The 25,174-nt window shown below is 38.5% G+C and overlaps 1 protein-coding gene across 3 annotated transcripts in view; it reads right to left on the minus strand.

Annotated features, from left to right (window-relative positions):
• prpf3 (PRP3 pre-mRNA processing factor 3 homolog (yeast)) overlaps positions 1-25,174 on the minus strand; it is a 77,484-nt gene that overhangs the window by 43,095 nt on the left and 9,215 nt on the right. For all 3 annotated transcript variants that reach the window (XM_028791702.2, XM_028791703.2, XM_028791705.2), the window contains exons 3-6: positions 13,585-13,715; positions 12,582-12,734; positions 2,660-2,746; positions 217-431 (exon numbers count right to left, since the gene is read on the minus strand). In XM_028791702.2, the coding sequence (XP_028647535.2) occupies positions 217-431; positions 2,660-2,746; positions 12,582-12,734; positions 13,585-13,715 (586 nt within the window). The remainder of the gene's footprint in view (positions 1-216; positions 432-2,659; positions 2,747-12,581; positions 12,735-13,584; positions 13,716-25,174) is intronic.

Raw genomic sequence — 25,174 nt, forward strand, 5'->3', positions numbered from 1 at the left:
AAATAAACTAAACAATTTAAGGACCATTAAAAGTATAAATTAGCTGTGTAATATTAATAGTGACCAGAGTTTATGCTGTTTACTCATCATGTATACAGTAATTAAAAAAAAAACAAAAAAAAAAACTATAAAACACAGGTATCAAGTGATGTTGCTCATATATAAATATGAAGAACACAATGTTCTCAGACTGTTAAAGAGCAATTATCTACTTACGGTGGTGCAATACCCATGGCATGAAGATTCGCCAGACCAACCAGATTATTAGTTCCTACAAGCATGCTACCCAAAGCAAACTGGGACTGGATACGAGCCTGAAGTTCTGCTGCCTTCTTGGCTTTCTCAATGGCATCATTCATGAATGTTACAGCCTGGGATGGTTGGATTGTTTGTCCTCTAGCAGGAGGATCAGGTGAGACCACAGAAACTCGCTGTAATCAAAGAACAAAATATTGCATTTAATGCTATGGAATTGTGGTTTTATATTAACACCTTTGGGGTAAATGTACATAGGGACTGTCACAACAACAAGCAATAACACAAGGTGACCTTCATTCTGCTTTTTAATGAAAATCACCAACCCCTTCAAACAGTTAATCAAATGTTGCCACCATTCAATGTACAGTATAAAGCACACAAACATTATCAAAAGGTTTAGCAGTTCTTTGATGAAAATTTAAAATGGGGCAAGAAACAGGTGATTTTTGACTTTGGCATGATTGTTGGTGCCAGGAGCCAACATTTCAGAAACTGCTACACTCCTTGGAGTTAACATGGTGTTTTATCTATAGAACTGCTGCTCACTTAATATTTTTGTTTATTCCTGCATTCTGTGTTAATAAGACAGGACAGATGAGAATAGCCAAAGTCATTTAAGTTAACAAAAAGGCCACAAAAGCTCAATTAATAATCCCTTACATCTGTGTGCAAAGTGGCATCTCTGAAAACTCAAGGCCTCAGACCCTTGATGAATGCTACTCCTCCATTTAGGTAAGAGCAAGATAAAACTACAGTGGGCACATGATCACCAAGAAGGGGTGACTGAATACTGAAAAACGTTTCCTGGTCCGATGACTCCTGACTTTGCTATGAGCTGGAGACAACGGGGGAAAAATTTGGCATGGATCCATTACGTCATCTATGAACAGTACAAACTTTGTGTATTTTAATAAATGTTTTCTTGGCACACATTAGACACTGTAATACTAATAAATAAGCAACGTTTTAGTTGCATAGCATACCAAACCATTGTTATTCACACCGTGCAAAACATTTTTAAATGGTTACTTTATGCAGGATAATGTACCATGTCACAAAGTATGTCTCATTTCAAAATGGTTCCTACAAACAGTGACTTCAATTTACTCAAATCTCAGTTCACATTGGATAAGTGCCAAAAAATATGCAAAACCTGCATAATGACGGCAAAAGTGTGATGTGAATTCTTTCACCGATGTAGAAACCTCGTCATCATCTGACTTCACCTCTGCTATAGCGCGTCTTCATGTGAAAGCAGCAGTGTCAGATCGGGGGGAATGTGAACGTGACTGGGAGAATAAAACTAAATAAAAAAACAACGCTAACCTTTACAAGTGCCATACATTTACACCGGCTGTTACAGACTCAAATCAAATGTATGTTTTTATTCTAAAACAGTAAGAATAAGAGCAGTTCACTTCTCAAAACGGAGTCGTGCGGGATCAAACTCATGACCCTTTGATTAACAGTCTGCAGTTCTTACCATTACACCACCAAAGCAATTATAGCGAAGACGTGTCAATGTCGCACCCTAACGCGGGTTCTTTTTCTGCAGTTATATTATTGAATAAAAGTGCATGTTTTGTTATACTTGTACCTTTTCTGAAAGTGTTTATTTAATATTTCGACTTCTGGCTTTACACATTATACGCTTCATGTATACATTTTGTCAATTATTACTGTAGATTGTTGTAGACATAGAAAGCACATGAAATGCAGGTGTTCCAAATAACGATACAGCATTTATAAAAGGTGTAATTTTGCTTGACTTCTCACTCTATACAACTATAAGGAACGGAAATGCAGGTAAACAAACTTGAGCTGAGAAAACCTTGTGCGGCATTGGGTAGGGGGATGTGATAGCACCCTGGTTGCTGCTTATGGACACATTTAAAAGACAAAAGACGCTGACAGAGAGGTGCAAAGGGATTTAAGGTGGGACGGATTTATGAGTTTTTTCGTAGGCTTTGGTAATTCTAGTGTTAACTAACTTACTACATATACAATAGTTTTATTCATTTGTTCAAATGATTTAATTTAAACCCCTGGTTTAGAATCTAAGGCACACTTGATTTTGATGCCTATCTGAAATAAACTACTACAAACACTTTACAAATTATTTCCAGCATACTATTTTCTACCTATCTGCACTCCAGAGTACAATTCCATACTGATGCACCATTCCTGTTTGTTGCAATCTGTTTTTAACAACAACCTGCAGGTAGTAAAAATCAGTATTTAAATAAAACAACCTTTTAAGGAACAAGTAGAAATGGAATTAATATGTACCTTAATATAGTAAATGTACCAAAATAGCATTGTTTTAATCCACTACTGGCCTATTTTAAATATTAATGAAAATTAACACTAATTTTAATAAAGCAAAAAAAACAATTCATACCGATGGGACGGAAACAGGTGCAACAAAACTGAGCTGCTTTTTCCTCTCCTCAATTTGTCTTGTAGCCGCTTCCATCATTTGCTTGATCTATAACAGAAAGCAATAAATCTGAAAAGGTAGTCATAATTTTATCCAATAAGCATTGTACAGTATTCTAGAATGATCTGTTATAAAGTAAATTTTTACCATTAACTCTTTTCATACATATTAACATACCCTGTAAAACTGCAAAATATTTCAATAATGTCATAGCTAGAAACGAACAAAAAACTGGCAATTATTTTATTTCACAATTGAAATATGATTAATAATGCTCATTAAAAGAAAGTACAATATGGTAAAGTTTGATACCTCTTTATGGCAGTTCAAAAACTAGGAGCTGTTGAGCAACAAAATACAGTGCACCATGCCATATGCTTATACTGTAGTAGATAAGCAAAATACAAAAACAAACACTAGTAAAGTCTACAATGAAAAACTCCTCCCTCTCATTATATTATTTTTTTAATTGTATTTATATATATATATATATATATGTGTGTGTGTGTGTGCTGTCAAGCGATCAAAAAGTTTAATCGCAATTAATCGCATGACTTTATGTAATTAATCGTGATAAAAATTTTTATGTTGAAATTTTACCACAAAGATTTTTAAGCACAATCAGACCATATTAAGAAGAATGGACACAATATAATGGCATATAAATGTACTTCATGTATTCAAGTAGCTGGAAAAAGAGGAAATGAAGACAAAACTTCAACTGTGAGGAGGCTTTATTCACTCATACTCTAGGGCTGTGCAATGCTGAACATAGAAAACAAACAATTGGGCTTATATTGTAAAACAGATTAAATATTTAAGACATTTAGTATCATACTGCAGTCTCCATGTATTTCTCAATAATGCTTAATAAATCTCACTCAAAAACCATACACAAACTCCAGAAACAGGATTTTATAAACAGAATACAATTCAAAATTGTTAATGTAGTTAGCCAAGTTAATTTCTCAGCAGAAACAGCAGGTTGGCCTTTCAGATTATTATGAATAATACACTATTTCTATTTTATTAAACCAAGCCAGTTGCTTAAACATACAAGTTTGGTCACATTTCCAGAGGACAAGGCAGCTCGCTTTTGCTGCACAATATGCACAGAGAGTGAAAACAACCTCTCGCAAGGCACTGATGTGGCAGGTGTTGCCATGTACTTGTGAGCAAGGCAAGCTAGCTCTTTGTATACCAGAGCATGTGTGGACCACCACTTTAGGGGGCAATCCTCCATGCTGATGACAGGCTCTGCTTTATAGTGCTCCAGACATTTTTGAATACAGTCACCCTCCACACTCCCACTAATGATCGATGGAGACGCACATTTTTCAATGACAGTGTGCGAGATTGCTAGGGAAAAAAAAAAAAAAAAAAAAAAAAAAAAGTGTGCATTTCCTGCAGGGTTCGAGCAATGCCTCCAGCTTAGCATTTGCTGGCATGACCACGTTAAGTTTTATGTAGGGCTAGTGCATTTCTTAGTGGTTGCTCGTTTCTTTGCACATGCTTCACCATCTTCAGAGTGGAGTTCCATCTAGTCGGTACGTCTTGTACGAGTGTCTCAGTCTTCAGGCCATGCGCGACTTGCTGTTTCTCAGCACGTTGAATGCTGTGCGCAATGCATGAGTGTTCGAAAGGCAGCTGTCTCACCGATGAAATAAAATTTCGTGCACTATCTGTACGGAGTGTCCTTACTTTATTCTCAACGTTCCACTGCTTTGCTACATCCAGAAAATGTTTCGGCGCATTTTTCGGCATGATGTCTCTCCGATGTTTTCATGACCGTCAAAGCATGTGAATGTAGTTTCCACTGTCCGTCGATATAATGGGTTGTAACCCCGAGGTAGCTATGATTTCCAAATGATGGCCAGTAGTCACCAGTAAGGGCGACCGTCTCCGTGATCTCCAACTCCTTAGCTAGTTTTGCCCTTTCTGAGTCATACAGCAAGTGTATCCTAGTTACGACTGTGGCCCTCGAGGGTAATTCATAAATTGGGTCGTTGGACACGATCCGAATTATGTCGCACAGACCTTTGTCCTCCACTATGTAAATCGGCCTGCATGCTGTGGCTATCCATTTAGCAATTGTTACCGTTAATTTGCTGGAGGTTGACGTGTCCACTGGTTTCTGCCAAACACTGTCAAGCGTGGTCTGTTGCATATTACCCAGGCTAATGCTATTAGTGTAAAATAGATGTTTGGCTTGCATGTGATATTGTACCGGTAGGCTGCTTGTACTCCGGTGATAATTAAACTCAGCTGGATAGTAACTACACACAACCTTAGTGTTATCGAGAGCCATCGGGCAAAGTTTAGAAACTGAACTTCCATTTAATGGACTTTTTTCCATCATTCCACAATTAGGAATATGGAGTGACTTCTACGAGAAATAACTTGAAGGCTAGAGTGGCACGCATTCAGTTTGCAGGCTCATCTTGAACTACGGGAATTTCGTAGGGTCAAAAAGAACCTGAGTTAACGGCACTAATTTTTTTTTAATGGCGTTAAAGTTAGAATGTGTTAACTTTGACAGCCCTAACTGTATTGTCTATATGGGATATCCCAAGAAGGAAGTTGTACATTGGCTATCAAGAAAAGAATCGGACAAGCTTCTGCAGTATTTGGAAAACTAAACAAATTGTGGAAATCCAAGAATATAGCAATCAGAACAAAAGTAACAATGTATGAAACATTGGTAATTCCAGTTTTGTTGTATGCATCAGAATGTTGGTGCCTAAGAAAGGAAGATGAAAGAAGAATAAATGTTGCAGAAATGAGCTGGCTACGGAGGCTTCTTAAAGTAACTAGACTGCACCGAATAAGAAACAGACTACAGCAGGAACAAACATTAAGTGAACTAATTCGCAAGCAATGACTCCTGTGGTTTGGACATGTCAAAAAAAATGGACAGAAGATGACTACCACCAAGAGTCATGCACTGCCACAACAGGAAAAAGATCTAGAGGACCACAACGAAAATGCTGGATTGATAACATCATGCACATTAATCTGCGGCAAGCAGTTGATTTAACAGCAGACAGGGGTAGATGCCGACATTGGGTGACCTTATCTTCGGCAACAAGCTGATTGAAGGGAAAGGAAAAAAAATATATAAAATCCAAAATCTTTCTGTATGTCTGTCCGCTTTTCACGAGAGAACTACTTAACGAATTTAGATCATTTTTTTCTATAATTTACTTGAAAATTCCAGTTGATTTTGCAACCTCTCTCATCATGCCAAGTATCATAGTTCGCTTGCGTTACTGATTTATTTGCCTGAATCAGAGAGATGCAGTGGGCCAAGGGGAGGGGGGTGTGGCCCTCCTCACTCATATGCCAGCCTTGGAGCATATGTTACATCCACTTAGCTAGCGAACAAGAGATTACTTAACGAACTTACATCAGGCTTTTCTATAGAATTTGCTTGAACATTGAGGTTGATTTTGCGACTTCTCTCATTGCGCCAAGAATCATAGTTTGCTTGCGGGAGTGATATATTCACGCTAATCTGAGACAGAGGCTGCGGGCTGAGGGAAGTGTGATGTCTGGAGTGGGGAGCTGGGCAGAGCACTCCTCGATGTCCTATTTCACTTCTACGCAGGTGAAGCCACGGGGGATGGCTGGTTTTATGTAATTAGAAAACTGACTATAAAACTGAAGTCACCCTATTATAACTATGATGTACTTTTTACATGTGTAAAATACAGTAACCACATTCTACAAGCAATAGAAACTAGTAAATATATTCAAAACAAATCAGTATTTTTTGGTTTTAATCTAGGTTGCACTGAATACCAAACATGTATATTTTTAAAAAGTGCATTTATATTTTGGAAGTTGCCACTGCCTGCTGTATACAGAGCAATCCTAATATCTTAAAGAGGGTTTTCATAAGAAATTTTAATCTTGCCCAAATTCAAAATATCAGTTTATTCTTAATTGAGTATATACACAAATGTATCCTGTATGGATGGGGTGAAAAGATTTTTTTTTTCTTTTATAGCAAGTCTTGTAGGCCTTACTGCATTAAGTTAAAAGTTGGCTAGGTTTGGGGTAAGACAGTTAAGCAGAAGCAAACAATGCTTTTGGGATCAACATTGCTAAAAGTGCTTAGACAGTGGTCTGCTAAAAATTTCTGATAGCCAGGGTAATTTTAAGCAAGTTATTTTCTCCATCTACTGAATTATTATTGAGTAATGTTTGGACTACAGAGATTGACTTTGAATTTTTTTTTTATTTTTAAATCTGCCTGAAATTGCATAAAAGAAACTGCCCTTAATTAATTGATCAGAACTACTTATCAAATTGCCATCGCTTCTGGATGTTTTTCTCCAATAAAGATGTTATATTGATCAACCTGATAATGGAGTTTGCTTCTTTAAGAAAGGTGAATTGCCTCCACATATGTGGCAATACACTGGAAAATTTAACATATTGCAGTAGAACCAAACTGTGGCTATTTAAACTCAATGTCATGCTAATTTACCTAGGGAAGACACCACACCTGTGTCAGCCAGGCTTTCTGCAAAACATGCCTTTTTTATTGGATTAATTAAAATCAAACAACATTCCATATAAGCAAGTCAAATTTTACAAAACTATGTTCGAATAAAATCAACCCCCACCCATAAGAAAGAGCTAGGCCAACAGAGTAAAATTTTAATAGAAAAAATAAGTAAGTAAATAAATAGAATAAAAGAAAGAAGAGAAACCGATTCCTCAATTTAAATGCTATTCTAAAATGTTACTGATTAGATCCTGCCAGGTTTTAAAAAAGTTTTGCACAGATTCTCTGAGAATTTTATTTTTTTCCAATTTCAAATAATGTGGAAAACATGTCATCTTAATTACTTTATATACTGATTAAATACTGTGGGCCTTATAGAACATTCTGCTGTTATTCCATTCATTCATCCATCCATTTTCCAAACTCACATATTCAGGGAAGGACTAGAAGGAAACTGAAGCGTATCCCAGCAAGCATCAGGCACATGGCAGAAACAACTCTATCGTACCACTAATACTGCAGTTAAAACCCATTGAAGCTATGGCATTTAAACATGCTATTTAAGAATCAATAACTAGTTGTTACACTTACTGGGAAAAAAAAAAACGTTCATTTACTGTAAAAAAAAAATTCAAAACCAAATCAGACTGGTGTGTGGCTGAAGACTACTAGCATATCTGGTAATAGGGCAGAAGACAACACTTGATTAGGCACAAGCATTATCAGATATTCCACTCATACACATGCCTACACTTACTCGGTAACTTTGAAATCGCCAAGTAACATAACATATATGCTTTAAGGGATTGTGGATGGGAAACTTCAGTATCTAAAAGAAAATCTGTCAAAATAGTCTAGAATAGATTTTACTGAGCAGTGGGAGGTTGTGAGGCTCTCAGTGTACTTAATGTTTAAACCAACATGTGTATTCTTTTATTTAGTTGGATTATGAAAATCCATAGGGTTTCACAATGAGACAGACCATATGAGACAGGCAAGGAACCAAAATCATATTTTTTTTTAGTTTTTTTTTTTTTTTTTTTGCAATGCTAATGGTGTGTGAACTTTCAAATCACAATAATCATTAGTTAAAGAGGGCCAAATAACAGTTAAGTAATATAATGTTACAGTAGTCTGCACACAGAGGTAAATTCTGATACAGACCCATAATAATTTTCAAGCAAAAAACTTACCTGATATTCTCAAATTTCATTATTTAACTCACAACTTTGCTTCTGGTGATATCTTGAATTTAAACTTGTGAATGAAGAAGAATAGCCGTTTTTGTTTTCTTATAAATGCTTCTTTATCTCAAGCAGGCATTGTTTTTTTGTTTTTTTTTTACAACTAAGTATATTAAAAGTCCAAAAATACATACTTTATAACTCTATACACAATAGGTTTAATGTTTTTTGCTCCCACACCCTTTGCCACTACCTTATGAGTCCAACTTTCTTACAAAACTACCTGTTAGAAAATGGTATGGCGCCTGTACCATAAAATGTGTTCATGACACTGGATAATGAAGGCACTGCTTATAATGTAGTAAAGAAATAGTGCTTTATCGCTTAACATGTTTTCAGTTACTAAAACATGATGCCACATGGATGTCTATCTAGGATATATTCATGCACCTAGAGTTTTCACATTGGGTTTAACCAGCAGCCATTTAAAGACAGAATTTATGTGCTTGGGTTTATTATAATATTTTAATATAGCTTTTATATAGCTAAAATTCTCTGGGGTGTGGTCTGTACTGGGTATGACATTAAACAGGATCTGGCCCTGCAAGCGGTCCTCCAACTTGCAGGGAAATCATGGGGGTTGGTGGCAGGATTGGCACTCCAGCCACTATTTAAAAAAAAAAAAAAAAATTCACGCAGCTCTGAGACGACAGAGACGATTCTTTTCTGCTCTCCGCAGGAGTAGCTCTGCATCAACCGCTTATAGGAAAGCTGCTCGTATTATAAATGGGATGGGGAAAAACCCTCAGGAGCCCCATTTCCCAGAAGAGTCAAAACCATTGGAAAGCCAATGGGGTCAAGCCTGTTGGTAATCAGAACTGGTGTGGTGCTGAGGCACTGCATGGTAGCACTCGGGTCTCAATTTGAGGCAGCCCATCCAGATAGGTGCGTGGAACATCTCACCTCTCTGGCATGATCATCATCTTCCTCTGCTGTCGGAGGAGCTTTATAAACTTCGAATTTCAGTGGCGGCAATCTCTGAGGTGCGCAGACCTTGGACTGGCCAGATCTCTGAAGGTAGGTACATCTCATATTGGTCTGGACTCTCTGATGGCTGTCATATCAGGGAGCAGCTGTTGCTGTAGTGGATTGGCTCCCTCCAATTGTGTCCAATGTCACTTCTTTTAACGAGCATATTATGAGACTCAGATTACAGCACTCTCTGGGTGCTTTGACTGTTGTCTCAGCACATGCTCCAACCACGGTGACTGATGTCTCGGTGAGGGAGATATTTCATTTGCAACTTCACTCTGTGGTTTGATGGGTGCCCATGAGGTGACAGTCCTCTGGTCATGGGTGACTTCAATTCAACCACTGGCACTGACAGGGCTGGCTATGAGGATTGCGTCAGTCCCCATGGGCCTGGCGACGGAGCTGAAAGTGGCTCCACGTTACTTGACTTTATCAAATGTCAACGTCTGCGGATTCCAGCACCCTGAGCCACACTGTTGGATATGGTACTCCAATACTAGTGGTGCAGTGAAAGACATCAATCACATCCTTGTGGGCAGACACTGGAGACTCTTACAAAACTGCAAGGTCTACAGAAGTGGCCAGTTTGTGAATTCTGTCCACAGACTTGTTGCTATTCTGAAGGTCCAGATTAGGTCCAGCAGGTTACAACCTACTAAGAAAATGAGGCTGGACCTGACCAGACTCCATGATCAGGCTGTTTCTAACGAGTTTACACAGTTTGTGTGTGGAACATATTCAGTGACAAGACCCTGAAAGTTACTGAGGGTTGTGTTGGTGTTACCAGTGTTCCCAGAATGAGATGTTTCATCTCGCAGAGCACTCTGGATATAATCAAGAGGAGTCACAGTGTTTGATGGCAACTCCGGTCTGTACCGGGAAATGAGGATGGCTGCGAGGGTTCCAAGGGCAGATAAGAAAGCGTTTCTTAGAGGAATCTGTGAGCAAGTGACACACCATCTATGGTCTAGAGACCCATGTCCTGCTTAAAGAAGAATCAAAGCATTATGCACATCCAAATCTGTTCCTCGGAGAGTTGCAGTCAGGGTGGCTTATGGAATAGTCCTTACGGATGACACTGCAGTTGTGATCTGCTGGGCTGTCTACTTTGAGTAGCTGTTTAAAGCTGATCCTTCGGCTAGGACGTTGGACATCTCTGGGTCCACGGTACTTGATGCTGATCCTCTAACTAGCTGTGAATCACCCAATGTCACCGAGATTGCACAGGTGTTGACCCAGCTGAGGGTAGGAAAGGCTGCAGGGATCTGTGGTGAACTTCTCCAGGCTGGTGGTAAGGCTGTCCTCCTGGCACTGCAAGTAATCTTCGTTTCCATCTGGGACAAAGACATCATCCCAACTGACTGGAAAATGGGACTTGTTGTCCCTATCTGGAAAGGGAGGGGTAATCGCGTAGATTGTGGCAACTACAGGAGAACAACACTGCTCTAAGTGCCGGGTAAGGTCCTTGCTAGGGTCATCCTCAATAGGATCCGTGATTACATGCTCACCTGCCAGCGACCACAGCAATCTGTTTTTTTGCCCAAGAACTTTACCACCAACCACATCCTGGCACTGAGGGTTCTCATGGAGCACAAACGCGAATATCTGCAGAGTTTCTTTGCAGCCTTTGTCAATTTTCGTAAAGTATAAGGTAAAGGCCTTGTGGGACATCCCAAGACTGTGTGGGATCCCCTCAAGGTTAATGGATATAATGGCTGACCTGTACACTGGTACTCTGAATGCCGTGCAGAGTAAAGGCAGAACCTCTGCATTATTTCCCCAGTTGATTCTAGGGTTCATCAGGGATGTGTTCTTGCTCCTACTCTGTTCAATGCTTGCATAGACTGGGTGTTGGGCAAGGTTGTGGGGTCCAGTGGCTGTGCAGCATTTGTTGGTGAAGAAAGATTCACCAATCTCGACTTTCTGCGAAGATCACAGCTTCGTCAGCAGTCAACGAAGGTTCTGATCAGGGCTCTCGAGAGACTGAGTGAGGAATCTCGAGTGTCTGGGCTTGCAAGTGTCCTGGATAAAAACCAAGATCCATGCCTTTAATGACCTCTTAGGCACAGCCATCAGCAGTGTGTATCTGCAGAGAGAGTGTCAACCTTGTTGGGAGGTTTACTTGCCTCTGCAGTAACGTTCATGTCTCTGGTGACTCTTTCTATGAAGTCAGTAGACGGACAGGGAGAGCATGGGGGATTATGAGGTCGCTGGAAAATGGTATGTGGTGCTCCCAATATCTATGCAAAAGGATGAAGGTCCAATTCTTTATAGTCCTGGTGCTTCCCGTCTTGCTATATGGTTGCGAGACATCAACGCTATCCAGTGACCTGAGACAAACACTGGACTCCTTTGGTACTGTTAGTTTGACTTTGTGTTGAATGAGCAGTTGCTCAAAGAGTCCCGAATGAGGCGCATTACCTGCACTGCAAGAGAGCGTCAGTTATGGCACTACGGCCATGTGGCACGATTTCCTGAGGGTGATCGGGCTCTCAGGATCCTCATTGTTGAGAGTCCAAATGGCTGGACCAGGCCAAGGGGACGCCCATGTAACACCTGGCTGCAACACAGATGGTCGTTTCCGAGGGTGGGACTGGACCGCATGTCTGCCTGGGGGGTTGCTAAATAGGATCCCGAGCTGTTTTGTTGTATTGTGGCTGCAGCAACACTCTGTACCAGTGCATGCTCCCCAACCTGACCTGACCTGTGGTTACGGGGCAGCTAAGTCACCGGATGCTTCAGACGGCTGCCTAAATAAATAGCTTCAAGGAAGAGGACTCACCTAAGTGACTGTTAATTTAGTTAATAGATGTGTACTGCACATTCAAATGATAACTATGTATGTTTTTTCATTCTTGCCCTTGGGGTCTTCAACAAAAAAAATGACAAGTCAAATGCTCATGTGAGGTAACTTCAGTGTACAAAATGAAAAACTGCAAAAGTTAAAATCATTGAAATTTTTTCTGTCACAAAAAAAAAAAAAAAGAGCAAGCATATGTGATGCTAATAACCATGAATTATCATACCCATACTGGAGAAACCTTTTTAAAAATAAATCATCGGATAATGAGTTGTCCACACTGTGTGCGTTTGATACATAAAAATAAGCATTTCAGACTACTGTGTAATTCGACAACAAATGTGAATTCCCCACCTGTACTTTGGTCAGCATACCCGGACTTTCCAATGGTGGTCCAGGGATGACCTCTGGTTCCTCAACCTCTTCAAATCTTGGTACTCTTTTCTTTTTGACCGCCACATCGCCAGCAGCTTCACGAGCAATTTCCTGATCATCCCCAAATACATCCTGTCAAATGTTCAAGAGTCACAAGGCTGTGTGGACACTATATAAAAGCTTGTACTTTACAACAACAACATTTATTTATATAGCATATTTTCAGAGAAATTATGTAGCTCAAAGTGCTTTACAAGATGAAGAAAGAAAAAATATAAAAATAAGACTATGCAATACTAAGTAACAAAGAGTAAAGTAAGGTCTGATGGCCAGGAGGACAGAAAAAACAAAAAAACTCCAGAGGGTTAGAGAAAAAAAAATCTGCAGGGGTTCCAAGACTACAAGACCACCCAGCTCCCACTTTAGCACTTCGAGCACTTTAAATATAACTTCCTCAGTTTATTTGCCTGACATGACTGCATCTTTATTACTGTATAATTAATATTGTAAAAACACTATTCCCTTTAGACATCGACTGAAAAGTGAGTTTAAATAATTTCGAAATACAGTATAAACACAAACAGATTTAGAGGAGTTGTTTCCTCTACAATTCTCAGGGAATTGTCTGCGACAGATTTATGTCAGCCGACCATGTATCTTTTTTTCTCTCACAATTGTAACAGTGCTGCATGAAACAGCATGGGCACTAAACATGGGGAAAAAAAAACCAAAAACTTTGATGTATTTTTCAGAACGCTTCAGTATCAAAAATTAAAATGTATCTTCAAAACAAAATTAAAATGTATCTTCAAAACAAATCTAAACAAAAACAAAAGATCCGGAAAGAATAAAGGAATTATGTGATTTTTTTGGTTAACATTCTTTGTTGAAGGAAACAGCAAAAAGTTGTAGCTACTGTTGCAAAGTTGGATTTTATCATTTGAACTAAGTGAGGTGAGGGGAATCAATTAATTACTCATACTTTCAGATCCCTTTTCCGGTTCTTTTCACTACTGGACTTGGAATGTCTGGAACTACGACAGTCTTCCATGGCTTCAAACAGTCTGTCCACAAACTTTGAAGTGGATTCATCCAAGAAAGGCTTTAACTGGTCTAAAATTAGGAAATGAAAACAAAATGTAAGGTGACATAATAAAACACAATATAACTAAACAAAATAATTATGAAAACAAAGGGAAAAAAGGTTAAAGTAGTGTATCACAGTAAAATGCCTGAAGGAGAAGGAAAGCATTTAGAAGATTTAACAATGAAATTACATTTTTATAGATGTATTGCGATAAATTAATTTGTTAGGAAAAACAATTTTTGTCTCCTTAAGAAAATACAGTAACTGAAAAATAGCCTGTTCAGTATTTTAAAACATATGCACTGCACATGAAGAAAACATCCAGAAATCCATAAGCTTTTATGAAGTATTTCAAAGAAGGCTACCCAACTCCACTCTAAAAGTAAGTCAAAGTTGTATTTTTAAGTTTATTCATGGATTTAGAAAATACAGTGCTGGTTTCAAATTAAAATCCTACAGTGCTTAAGTATGTCATCAACACTTAGTAAGACCATACTGTCCCAAACACTTCTTTAACCAAATTCAAAAGACATGCATTTTCCCTAAGCAACACTTTGAAATCATGTCAGCATTTAATCTTAAATATAAAGGAAAGTCCCATCTTCCCTTTACAACTGGCAAAGCAAAAATAACACACATTCATGCTCACTTTAAATTAGAACATATGAGCTGTGCACTGTCTACCAACACTGGAAATTTATCAGTGTTCGCCACACATCAGAAAGAAAATGTATACTAGTCTAAACCTGAGAGTGCATAATTCTCTCTTCTCCTCCTTCTGGGGTGTTAGGAATGGCTTCACATTTTGAAATAAAAATTGCATAGTTTTTACTGTGTCCTTTTTGTAAAGAATAGAGATATAAAATTTGCATTCCACACACAATGATAATTTAGGGCAGATTTCTACTTTCAGGGAAAAAAAATCATAAACCAGATGTGGCTAACTAATATCTATCTGAATAGCTCATATTTATAATACAGTAATCCCTCCTCCATCGCGGGGGTTGCGTTCCAGAGCCACCCGCGAAATAAGAAAATCCTCGAAGTAGAAACCATATGTTTATATGGTTATTTTAATATTGTCATGCTTGGGTCACAGATTTGCACAGAAACACAGGAGGTTGTAGAGAGACAGGAACGTTATTCAAACACTGCAAACAAACATTTGTCTCTTTTTCAAAAGTTTAAACTGTGCTCCATGACAAGACAGAGATGACACAATTAAAAGAATGCAAACATATTTTCCTCTTCAAAGGAGTGCGCGTCAGGAGCAGAGTCTGTCAGAAAGACAGAGGAAAGCAAACAAATCAATAGGGCTGTTTGCTTTTAAGTATGCGAAGCACCGCGGCACAAAGCTGTTGAAGGCAGCAGCTCACACCCCCTCCGTCAGGAGCAGGGAGAGAGAGAGAGAGAGAGAGAGAGACAGTTTGTTTTTCAATCAAAAATCAATACATGCCCTTCGAGCTTTTAAGTATGCGAAGCACCGTGCAACGTGTCATTTCAGGAAGCAGCTGCAAAAAAGATAGCAATGTGAAGATAATCTTTCAGCATTTTTAGACGAGCATCCTTATCGTCTAGGTGTGCAAACAGCCCCCCTGCTCAATCCCCCTACGTCAGGATCAAAGAAAGTCAGCGCAAGAGACACAGAAAAGTAAGCCGGGTAGCTTCTCAGCCATCTGCCAATAGCGTCCCTTGTATGAAATCAACTGGGCAAACCAACTGAGGAAGCATGTACCAGAAATTAAAAGACCCGTTGTCCGCAGAAATCCGCGAACCAGCAAAAAAAATCCGCGATATATATTTAAATATGCTTACATATAAAATCCGCGATGGAGTGAAGCCGCGAAAGGCAAAGCGCGATATAGCAAGGGATTACTGTATTCTATTATGGAAACAGCCCTCCACACACTCACTCTCGATTACTGATATTCTCTTATAGTGTTAGGCTAAGGTGTCAAACCCTGATCCAGGAGAGCTTAAATGGCTACAGAATTTCATTATGGCCATTTTCATATTTGGTAACAAATTACTGCTGCTAATTGAACAGACCTCTTTAGCCTTACCAAAAAACTGACTTGCTTTTAAAGATTCTGAACCCTTGTTTTTGCTTGTTTTTCCAACAGCCAAAAATGATCTTGCTTCTAATGAAATGTTATTTATTCTATGCTTTGTTAGTGCTTTCATTTTGTCCAAACCAACATTTTTCTCCCAACAGCACCATGAAAATGTTTTGCAGATCAGAGTAGATCAATATTTCTTAGGCCTTATTTTTTTTTCCTTCAACATATCTTATTAAAACACAGATGACAGGTGCAAATGCGATCAGGTTTTACGGTCAGCTAATGGCTTGCTTGCAAAAAAAAGTCTTGTTCATCACTATCTGGAAAAAAGCCTGTAGCTAGGATTTCTTTAAAAAGGAAAGACACTGAGGTCTTGTGAGCTTGCAAACAAGCCCCATAACTCCTAAATTATCTACTGCAAAGAAAAATGCACATTATGATATAGAGGCAAAAACACAAGTCTCACACAAACAGGCAACCAAAAACTTCTTGACTTCACAGCGACAGCTTCATACATCACTGATAGGACATTTTAACACAAAATTGTTGTTAGTCAGTAGTAGAAGGCAGCAATTCAAGTTGCTTTTTTAACCTTTGTCTAAAATTGCATTTATTAGGCACATTGTTAATTTCACTGCTTAATACTATGAGAGACTGCAAACTGTCAAATACCGCTAAGTGAACAGTGTCAAGCAGCTAGCTGGCGGTTTTCAGTGAAGACTCAAATTGTCTGTTGTCATATACAGTTACTAGGGGGCTCCGCCCCCTGCTCGCTTCGCTCGCCAACCCCTGGTGTTGTGAATTTACAAAGAGCGTGATGTATGAATGAGATATAGCATAGTGTGAAGGTGTAGATGACGCATATAGGAAGTAAATAAAGTTGTCCATGTCCAAAAACGGGCTCAGAGAGGTAGATGCTAACTTTGTGTATGGTTTGTCCTTGTGATTTGTTGATGGTTATGGTCAAGGCAGGTCTAATGGGGAACTGTCGCCGTTTAAGTGTAAAAGGTAATTCCAGGTCAGAAGTTGTAAGGTAATTGTAGGAATTAGAACAGTATTGTTAGCATGTGATTCTGTAAGAAGTTTTGCTTTAATAACATTGTGTGGCATGGTGTTGACGAATAAACATGTACCATTGCATAAACCCTGTTTAGTGTTAAGGTTTCTTAATAGCATGATTATTGTTCCATTTTTAAGGCTAAGATTGTGTTGTGGTAATCCGGCTGGGTTAATAGTGATCAAATATTCTAAGGGGAAATTAAGATGGTCATTGTCGTCATCAGAGTCAACTTTGTCAAGAGCTTAGAAAGAGCTGTGCCACTCCAGGAAGTAATGAAATGACCTGGTTATTAATGTGATCAACATTAATATTTTTTGGACATAATATAGTTCGTTGTGTTAAAAGGGGTATTTGGTGTAATGAGATTGTTGTTCCAAATATCTCCGTAACTCTTTTGAAAGCAATGCTAATTGTCTGCGTATTTTAAGGTGGATCGAAGAATAGCCGAGCGCATGGCATGTGGAACAATAGCTAAGCACTGTGTAAAATCTCCTCCTAATAAAAGTACCTTTCTTCCAAAGGGAATATTATTATTCATCAACGTTTGTAGAAGTTTATGAATGGTGTTGAGTAAGTGACTGGATGCCATTAGATGCAAAAGCAAATGAACTATTGTAGGATCTAATGCAGTTCATAAAGTTTTAACTTTCAGGTACTGCGTTAGTTAGAAGCTTCTGTAGATATGCAGGATATGAATGTAAAGGAGGCAGTCTAATTTGACCCTTTTGACAATAACGTGTAAATTCATTACTTGTATTGCCAGTTGTTTCTTTAGGGAAGTCAAGTGAATGACAATGATTGGAAATGACATTCATTAATCCCAATGAATTTTCATGAATAGTGGACTCATTATTGAACGCGTTGTGAGCTAACTGGCGCAATCGTTTAGTAGGTGTCTGTAGTTGATGTCCTTGATGTACATGTTTTGTGTGTGCCGTTTGAGAGGCGCGTCGTTGTATGTGCAGGATTTGGGACGTGCTATTCTGGAGCTGTAATCGATTTGCCTGTGCTGTGTGAGAAGCCCGTTGCAGTTTACAGCATTAATTGTTTGTATTGAGGCTTGCCCGTTTTTGTATGTCGGTTAGTGGACCGACATGTATTTTTTTTTTTTTCCATGCGGGTTCGTGTGTTTGGTCCCGTCACTCGAGCCGTATCGTTTTGTACCCGTGAGCGTGAATTCATGACTTGTTTGTTCTTCAGCGTTAGAAATATGGATAAGTAATAAGGAGGATCGTACTCACTGTTAATATGGAGCCTTTTCTGTGGTTGAACGGTTAATAGTGCATCAGTGTAATGAGATCGACCTATGCTGCATAATATGAATGTGTGCAGATGATGTATATTTAATACGGACGGTTCGTTCAGTAATGGGGCTTTGTGTTTCATTTCTTATTTATGTTAGTGTGGTCGTGGGTCCGAGCTGTGCCACTCCAGGAAGTAATGAAATGACCTGGTTATTAATGTGATCAACATTAATATTTTTTGGACAGAATATAGTTCGTTGTGTTAAAAGGGGTATTTGGTGTAATGAGATTGTTGTTCCAAATATCTCCGTAACTCTTTTGAAAGCAATGCCAATTGTCTGCGTATTTTAAGGTGGACTGAAGAATAGCCGAGCGCATGACATGTGAAACAATAGCTAAGCACTGTGTCAAATCTCCTCCTAATAAAAGTACCTTTCCTCCAAAGAGAATATTATTAATCATTCACGTTTGTAGAAGTTTATCAATGGTGTTGAGTAAGTGAGTGGATGCCATTAGATGCAAAAGCAAATGAACTATTGTAGGATGTAATGCAGTTCATAAAGTTTTTACTTTCAGGTAATTCGTCAGTTAGAAGCTTCTGTAGATATGCAGGATATGAATGTAAAGGAGGCAGTCAAATTTGACCCTTTTGACAATAACGTGTAAATTCATTACTTGTATTGCCAGTTGTTTCTTCAGGGTATTTAAGTGAATGACAATGATTACAAATGACATTCATTAATCCCTCTGTGGTTGAACGGTTAATAGTGCATCAGTGTAATGAGATCGACCTATGCTGCATAATTTGAATGTGTTCAGATGACGTATATTTAATACGGACAGTTCGTTTAGTCATGGTGCTTTGTGTCTCATTTCTTATTTATGTTAGTGTGGTCGTGGGTCCGAATCCTCCTTTTTGTTTATGTTTCGTGTGCTATGTCCGTAGTCTGTCCCGTTTTGTGTCCAATGGGTTTGTGTGGCGCTCGCGTCTGACTTCTTTTTTTTTTTTTGTGCTGGGGGCGCTGCCTCATTTGTGTGTCGTGGGTCTCAATTCTCTTCTTTGTGTGTGTTCCGTTTCGCGTCTGACTCCTTTTTTCTGTGTGCTATGGGCGCCTCACTTCTTATTTTACGTTGCTTTGCATCCGGTTTCCGTTGCTTGGAAGGGGGGTGTTTTGTGGGGGCACTTGCGCAGTACGTCTTTTGCGGCTACGGCCCATGGCCGGATGTCCCTGCGTCCATCCGGTTTACCATTCTCGGTTAGTAATATGGATCAGTATTATAAATGTTTTGTCCAGAAACTCACACAGTTTGCACCTAGTACCAAAAACCGAATTATTTTGCAGTGTTATCAACTATATCGCCTAACAAGTTATATTAAATTATAACCCAGGCAATTTTTATATTAGTAATATTTATCAGATTTTCAGTGCTGTACTAGATGACCTGCCAATTTGGTTTTACTTGCCTGTAACTGATTTGATTTAAACCATACATAATTACATCCCAATATAAAAAATGAAAAATAAGAACCATTTTAATGACTTATAGAACCGATTGTAAAAGTGTCTGTACTTGACTAGGAGAAGGAAACTGAATTCTTTGACAACATCTGTGATTGGCAGTTTTTTGTGGCTTCAGAGACTCTTTTTCAATACAGAAACCACTAAAGAATCCCCCCAGAAGGGCTCAATTTAGATTAGATCAGAAGAAAAAAAAAAATATTGGCAATACTTTTTGTTGTTTATTGTGTCTCTGGACAAAGGGTTATCTTAACCCTTGAATATTGCTTGAACATCAATATACAAAATGCTTCACAAGAGAATTAACATGAACATTTAAAACTGCTTTGTATTCATTAGCATATGTGAACTAGTGACCTTCCTATTGGGGGGAAAAAAGTGAAGCATGATTCTCGCCCCCCCCCCCGCCCCTCCCCCCCCCCACTCAACACTTGAGCAACAGTTGTGTTCAACACATTAACAGCAATATAGTGCTCGCATATAGTAAAGAGTCTATGCATTCCAACACAAACAGTAGTTCTCATTGTACAGTTCTTAAATCAAGAACATTCTTGTAACTCATCCTACTCTAAACTGAATTATCCAGGGTTACTCGCCTTAACTGAATGTATGGACATCATAATCACGATATTTTCACTTTCACCAACAGTTATTCTAATCTTAACTACTCCTTCGTGTTAAAGATCAGGAAGCTAGACAGTCTTGGTGACTAAAATTAGTGCCAGACGTGTCCCAAAAGCCAGTCCTCTCTCAATCACAAGCATCTCTTCTTTTGCCTTGGTAGCTAACATTTTGACTTCAAAAACAACAAGTCTATATTTTTGTACATAACCTTAAAACACAATGGAATGTTAACTGTTTATCACTTTACAAAAGAGTTGTTTTTAATTTAAATTAAACCCTCATTCAGTCAATGTTTCTTTTAATATGTCCGTTACCTGTACAAAGACAGCATGTTTTAAAATTGACTTATCAAAAAAAAGTCACCTTGCTTCACCTTTATTTTAAGCATTTCTTTGTTAAAGAAACTTCATTCACAAACCATTCTGACATCAATTCCTTTAATTAGGGTTAGGGTTGAAATATCAATCAAAGAATGATCAATACAGTAGTTCTCATCACTGCAGTAACAAGAATAAACACAAATTTATATAAATTCTGTACACATCAGTTTGTTTTCACTGACTGTTTTCAAATCTGGAACTCAAAACCTACAGAAATTAAGCTAAAGGAAAATATGGAGAGCTGGCAACAGAAAAGATGAAAACAAAGACATTAGCTGACATTGCTTGGGGGGGGGTCAACTGTTTCCTCCCCAAGGAGAAAGGAGAAAAAAAAACAAACAAAAAAAAAACCCCACACACTCCTTAGGTGTCATATTTTCATGTTGTATCTATCAACATTGATGCCAGGGATGTTGTGAATATTTGGCATCTCTTGCCAGGATGTGTAGCTTGGTAATAGAAGAGCAGCCAATTTGTTACTTTAACTGTACATGACACCACAAAGAAACCTTTGATGAATACAGTAACATGCCTCATACAGCCCAAGAAATATTTGTGTATATTTTTCCCCTTTTCCATTGTCTGGATTGTATGTGGTGACTTTTGGTCTAATATTCATAGAATTATTGTTTAGATGTTTATGAGATTATTCTTTATTTCTCCAAACATTCCGATGACAAGTTTCTAATTCTGCTATAATTGACAGATGCATAATTTTAGGATTGGGAAATACTCTAGTTTTAAAAGCAAATCATACCTGACTGCAAATAGTGGTCTGTGACTACTGTACATGAGTTTAATATGCACACAAGCTAACTTTAGAGTCTGTTCACAGCAAAATATAGATCTATTACGTCCAAAAGTGAAATTCTTCCATTACTTCAGCTTTCTTGGAGAGGGCAGCAGTTTCTACAATAAAACATTTCAATATTTGGAGTTACTGTGCCTGTTGGAGAGAAGTAACCAAATTGTGAGACAATGCTAACACCATGCTTGGCAGTAGCTTTGTACATTTTTTTGTGTGATGAGCCATTTTGGTTTTATACTTAACACAACCTTTGGAGTTAAGGCCAGATATGTCAAACTTGGCCTAAAATAACCTTAAGACATATTAACATTTTGTTCATAGGAAACTCAATGGGTTTTCTTACTAAATTTATAGGACCTTAGATACATTTTTGTGACAAATGCCCTATATTTCACCACTATACATTCTTCGAGAATACACGAAAGGGTTATACTATATGTGGAGAGTGGACACTTGCTGCCATAAATTGCTGTGGCTGCTTTGCCACTGGACTCTTGCTAGCTTCTATGATTAGCTTTCTCCTTGCTTAATCAACTTTGGATGACATTCTAATCTCTGCCATGTCCTGTTGGTACCCTGTTTTCCCCCATATCTTCCTGATAGTCTTTACTTCTTTTCTATTCTTCTCCTATTCCATACCTGTCAGCAATAAAACCATGTAGATCTTTTGTTGGTTCATGATGTTACCATGGTTATATCAGCACTGTACAACCAAGAAAACTACAGGAAACTCCTACAGCAAAACCTGATTTTATCTAGGGTGTAGCTCTGGGTGCAAGGCATGAACATACAATGGAGAGGGTACCAGTCCATTTGGAATGTATCTGACAAAATTAGAACACATGTACAATATGCATTATAATGGATGTACACAAAAACACAGATAAAGCTGTAAATTCCCAAAATGCGATGGGATCATTGTGCCACCAGACTGCCTCAGCCTGCTATGCAGGGGCTGCTGGAAGGATGCATTAGATAGTGAGAGATTTATATGGATGCAGATTTTGACAGAGGGGATATCATCTTTTATAGATGGATATTACACCCGCCGCAAACCCCTTCCCTTTTCCTGGACTACAACTTCATGAGCAGACCAAGGATTATAGTTCTTTCCACGATTATTTAATTTGTCTCATTGTGTGAAATGTGCCTTTCACCACAGATCTACACTGGACATAAACATTATACTGTAGGGCAGGATTTTCATAATTTTTTCAAGGAGCTGTTCACTTTGGCATTTTTCCATAACTCACCATTAACTTCATCAGGTAAAATGGACTATGGTTTAGACTATATGTGCTTGAGTTAAAAGGCTTATTGTGTCACTTTGTTCTGGGATGTTGGGGTGGGCTTTTGTGAAGAACTATAAACCTTTGTGTTTTTACTTTGTTTCACAGTAGTGTGTCTCTCAGACCAGGCCGAGTAGTGTCCTGATTTCCGCATAAATAAAATCAATCACTGTTAACGTGAACATTAGCGCTCCAGGGCTGCTACAAAGCACTGAATGTTTTAAAATATTTTCCATAAAACGACAAATTCATTCCTTATTTAAATATGGCCGATACTAAAATTAAAAAAAAAAAAAAAAAAAAAAGGATCAGATGACATTTCAGAAAAGCTACCCAAACATTTCATATCTGCTGTATATTCACAGTTCATGTCTATAAAGCACTGTAAAACACTAAGTGGTCATATTTGTCAAGTTTCATAATAACATGTAACTTATGTGATCTCTCTCTCACACACCCTTATATAAATCTAAGTCAGAACTAACATAAAATTATATGAATGTGTTTAAAATGATGGAGGGGAAGAAAAAAAAATACAAATTCCACAAAGGCATTGCACATGCTGGGAACAAAACTTTCAGTCAATGCACCTGTGGGGAAGAAGCACCAACTACTGTAACACCAAGCTGTCTTCCAGGTTATCATGCTGTAGCAACAATATTGGTACTGAGCAAAAGTGTTAGGCCCCCAAAAATATTTTTAAGCGTAATTGCCTAGTTTATTTGCTTGTCAAAAAAAAACACAACATTAGGGGGAAAAAACCATACATTTATACAATAATATAAAATAACATTTTTTTTAACATCTTTCAAGATAGCTAGAAGACAGGTTAATTTCCCAGTCTTCTCCTCAAAGCATCCACGCAGTTCTAGGTATTTGCAGATTTTCACCAACAGCAGACATGATTTAAATTAATGAAGTAGTAATTAGGTCAAATCAGGTGACCTAGTGGTGGAATTCAATAAATAAATTGGTGCACTGGTCTGTAACTACAAATAATGGGGTGTGTTAAGAACAGGTTTGAAAATGGCTAGCCAAACAAATTTTAACATACATAAAATAACAGTTATGCAACAGCAAAGCTTTAGTCACTGAGTAGCAGCACAACAAACCAGAATTAAAAGTTGCAGTATTCAAGATGCAATAAAGAATTCTGAAGAAAATTGGAAAGCTGAAGACAGAAAACACAGAATGCGAGCCAAAAAGCTGCCAAAGAAGTCTTAAAAGAAATGGTCTTATAAGCATGTATTGCAGCTAAGAAACCATTCTTGCAGAAAGGTAAAAAGCAGAAGAGATTCAGCATGTGAAACTGGAGTGACAACCGGTGGCATAGTCTTATGGCACAATGAGCCCAACTTTGAATTTTTTAGCACAAAGATGCCAATAAGTCAGTGGAAGAGTTGGCAAGTGCACTGGTGCCTCTGTGCAGCCTTCTGTGAACCAAAGTAGCGCCTCTGTCATGGTCTGGTGCATTTCATTTCAGCCAACAGTGTAGAGAATCTGGTCAAAATCGTTGGAATGATGACTGCTGAGAAATATAAACAGATTTTGTTTCATCATGTTGTATCTTCGGAAAATGACTCATTGGCAAAAACTTCAGCTTTCAACATGATAATGGGACCAAACACATTTAAGACCTACTTGGAGGAGAAACAGGTGGAACACTAACAATATTACATTGGCCACCTCAGAGCCCCAGCCTCAACAAAACTCTAGCTTTGTGTGATCACTTAAACACAGAAGAGAACAAAAGAAGCCAAGAGAAGAGCTTATGTGAAGTCATGCAAAGGGCAGCCACCATAGTACTACTACCGTGTTTCTCCGAAAATAAGACAGGGTCTTGTATTAATTTTTCTTTCAAAAGACGCGCTAGGGCTTATTTTCAGGGGATGTCTTGTTTTTCCATGAACAAAAATCTAGATTTCTCTCTATTATAAAAAAAAAAATCTTGGAAGGCTTGGAAGGAGACGATATGTGATTTTCTCGGAGACACTTTAAGGACCCGCAAGACAAGGCAGTGAGACAAAAGTAAGGAGACTGTGGAAGATTGTGGGTTCGCTTCCAGGTTCCTCCCTGTGTGGATAGCGCTTTCAGTACTGAGAAAAGTGCTATATAAATGTAATGAATTATTATTATTAAAAGGACAGCTGCTGCACAGGCTTTTAAATGATCGACACGCAGCGTAACAGCAGAAAGACAGTGGCTGATCCGACCGAGTCTCCTTAGCGTGCGTTCAGACACCCCTTCGCAATGCGAGCGGCGGAGAAGCGAAGTGGCTGGCACGCTGCGTGCCCCAGGTGGTGGGCAAGTGAAGCGAGTCAGGGGCACAACCCCCTAGTATTCTGGACCAGAAATCTACATTTATTTAAATACAGTCATGTTATCATCTTCTGGAACATCATAACTTTCTCAACCCCGAATTCCATTATGAATTTCTTGCGACTCCATTTCCTTTAGAACAATTGGCCCCAATCTCTCATGTCTAGCAATAGAGCTTTCC

This window comes from Erpetoichthys calabaricus, chromosome 2 (assembly GCF_900747795.2).
Source record: "Erpetoichthys calabaricus chromosome 2, fErpCal1.3, whole genome shotgun sequence".
NCBI classification, from domain to species: Eukaryota; Metazoa; Chordata; class Cladistia; order Polypteriformes; family Polypteridae; genus Erpetoichthys; species Erpetoichthys calabaricus.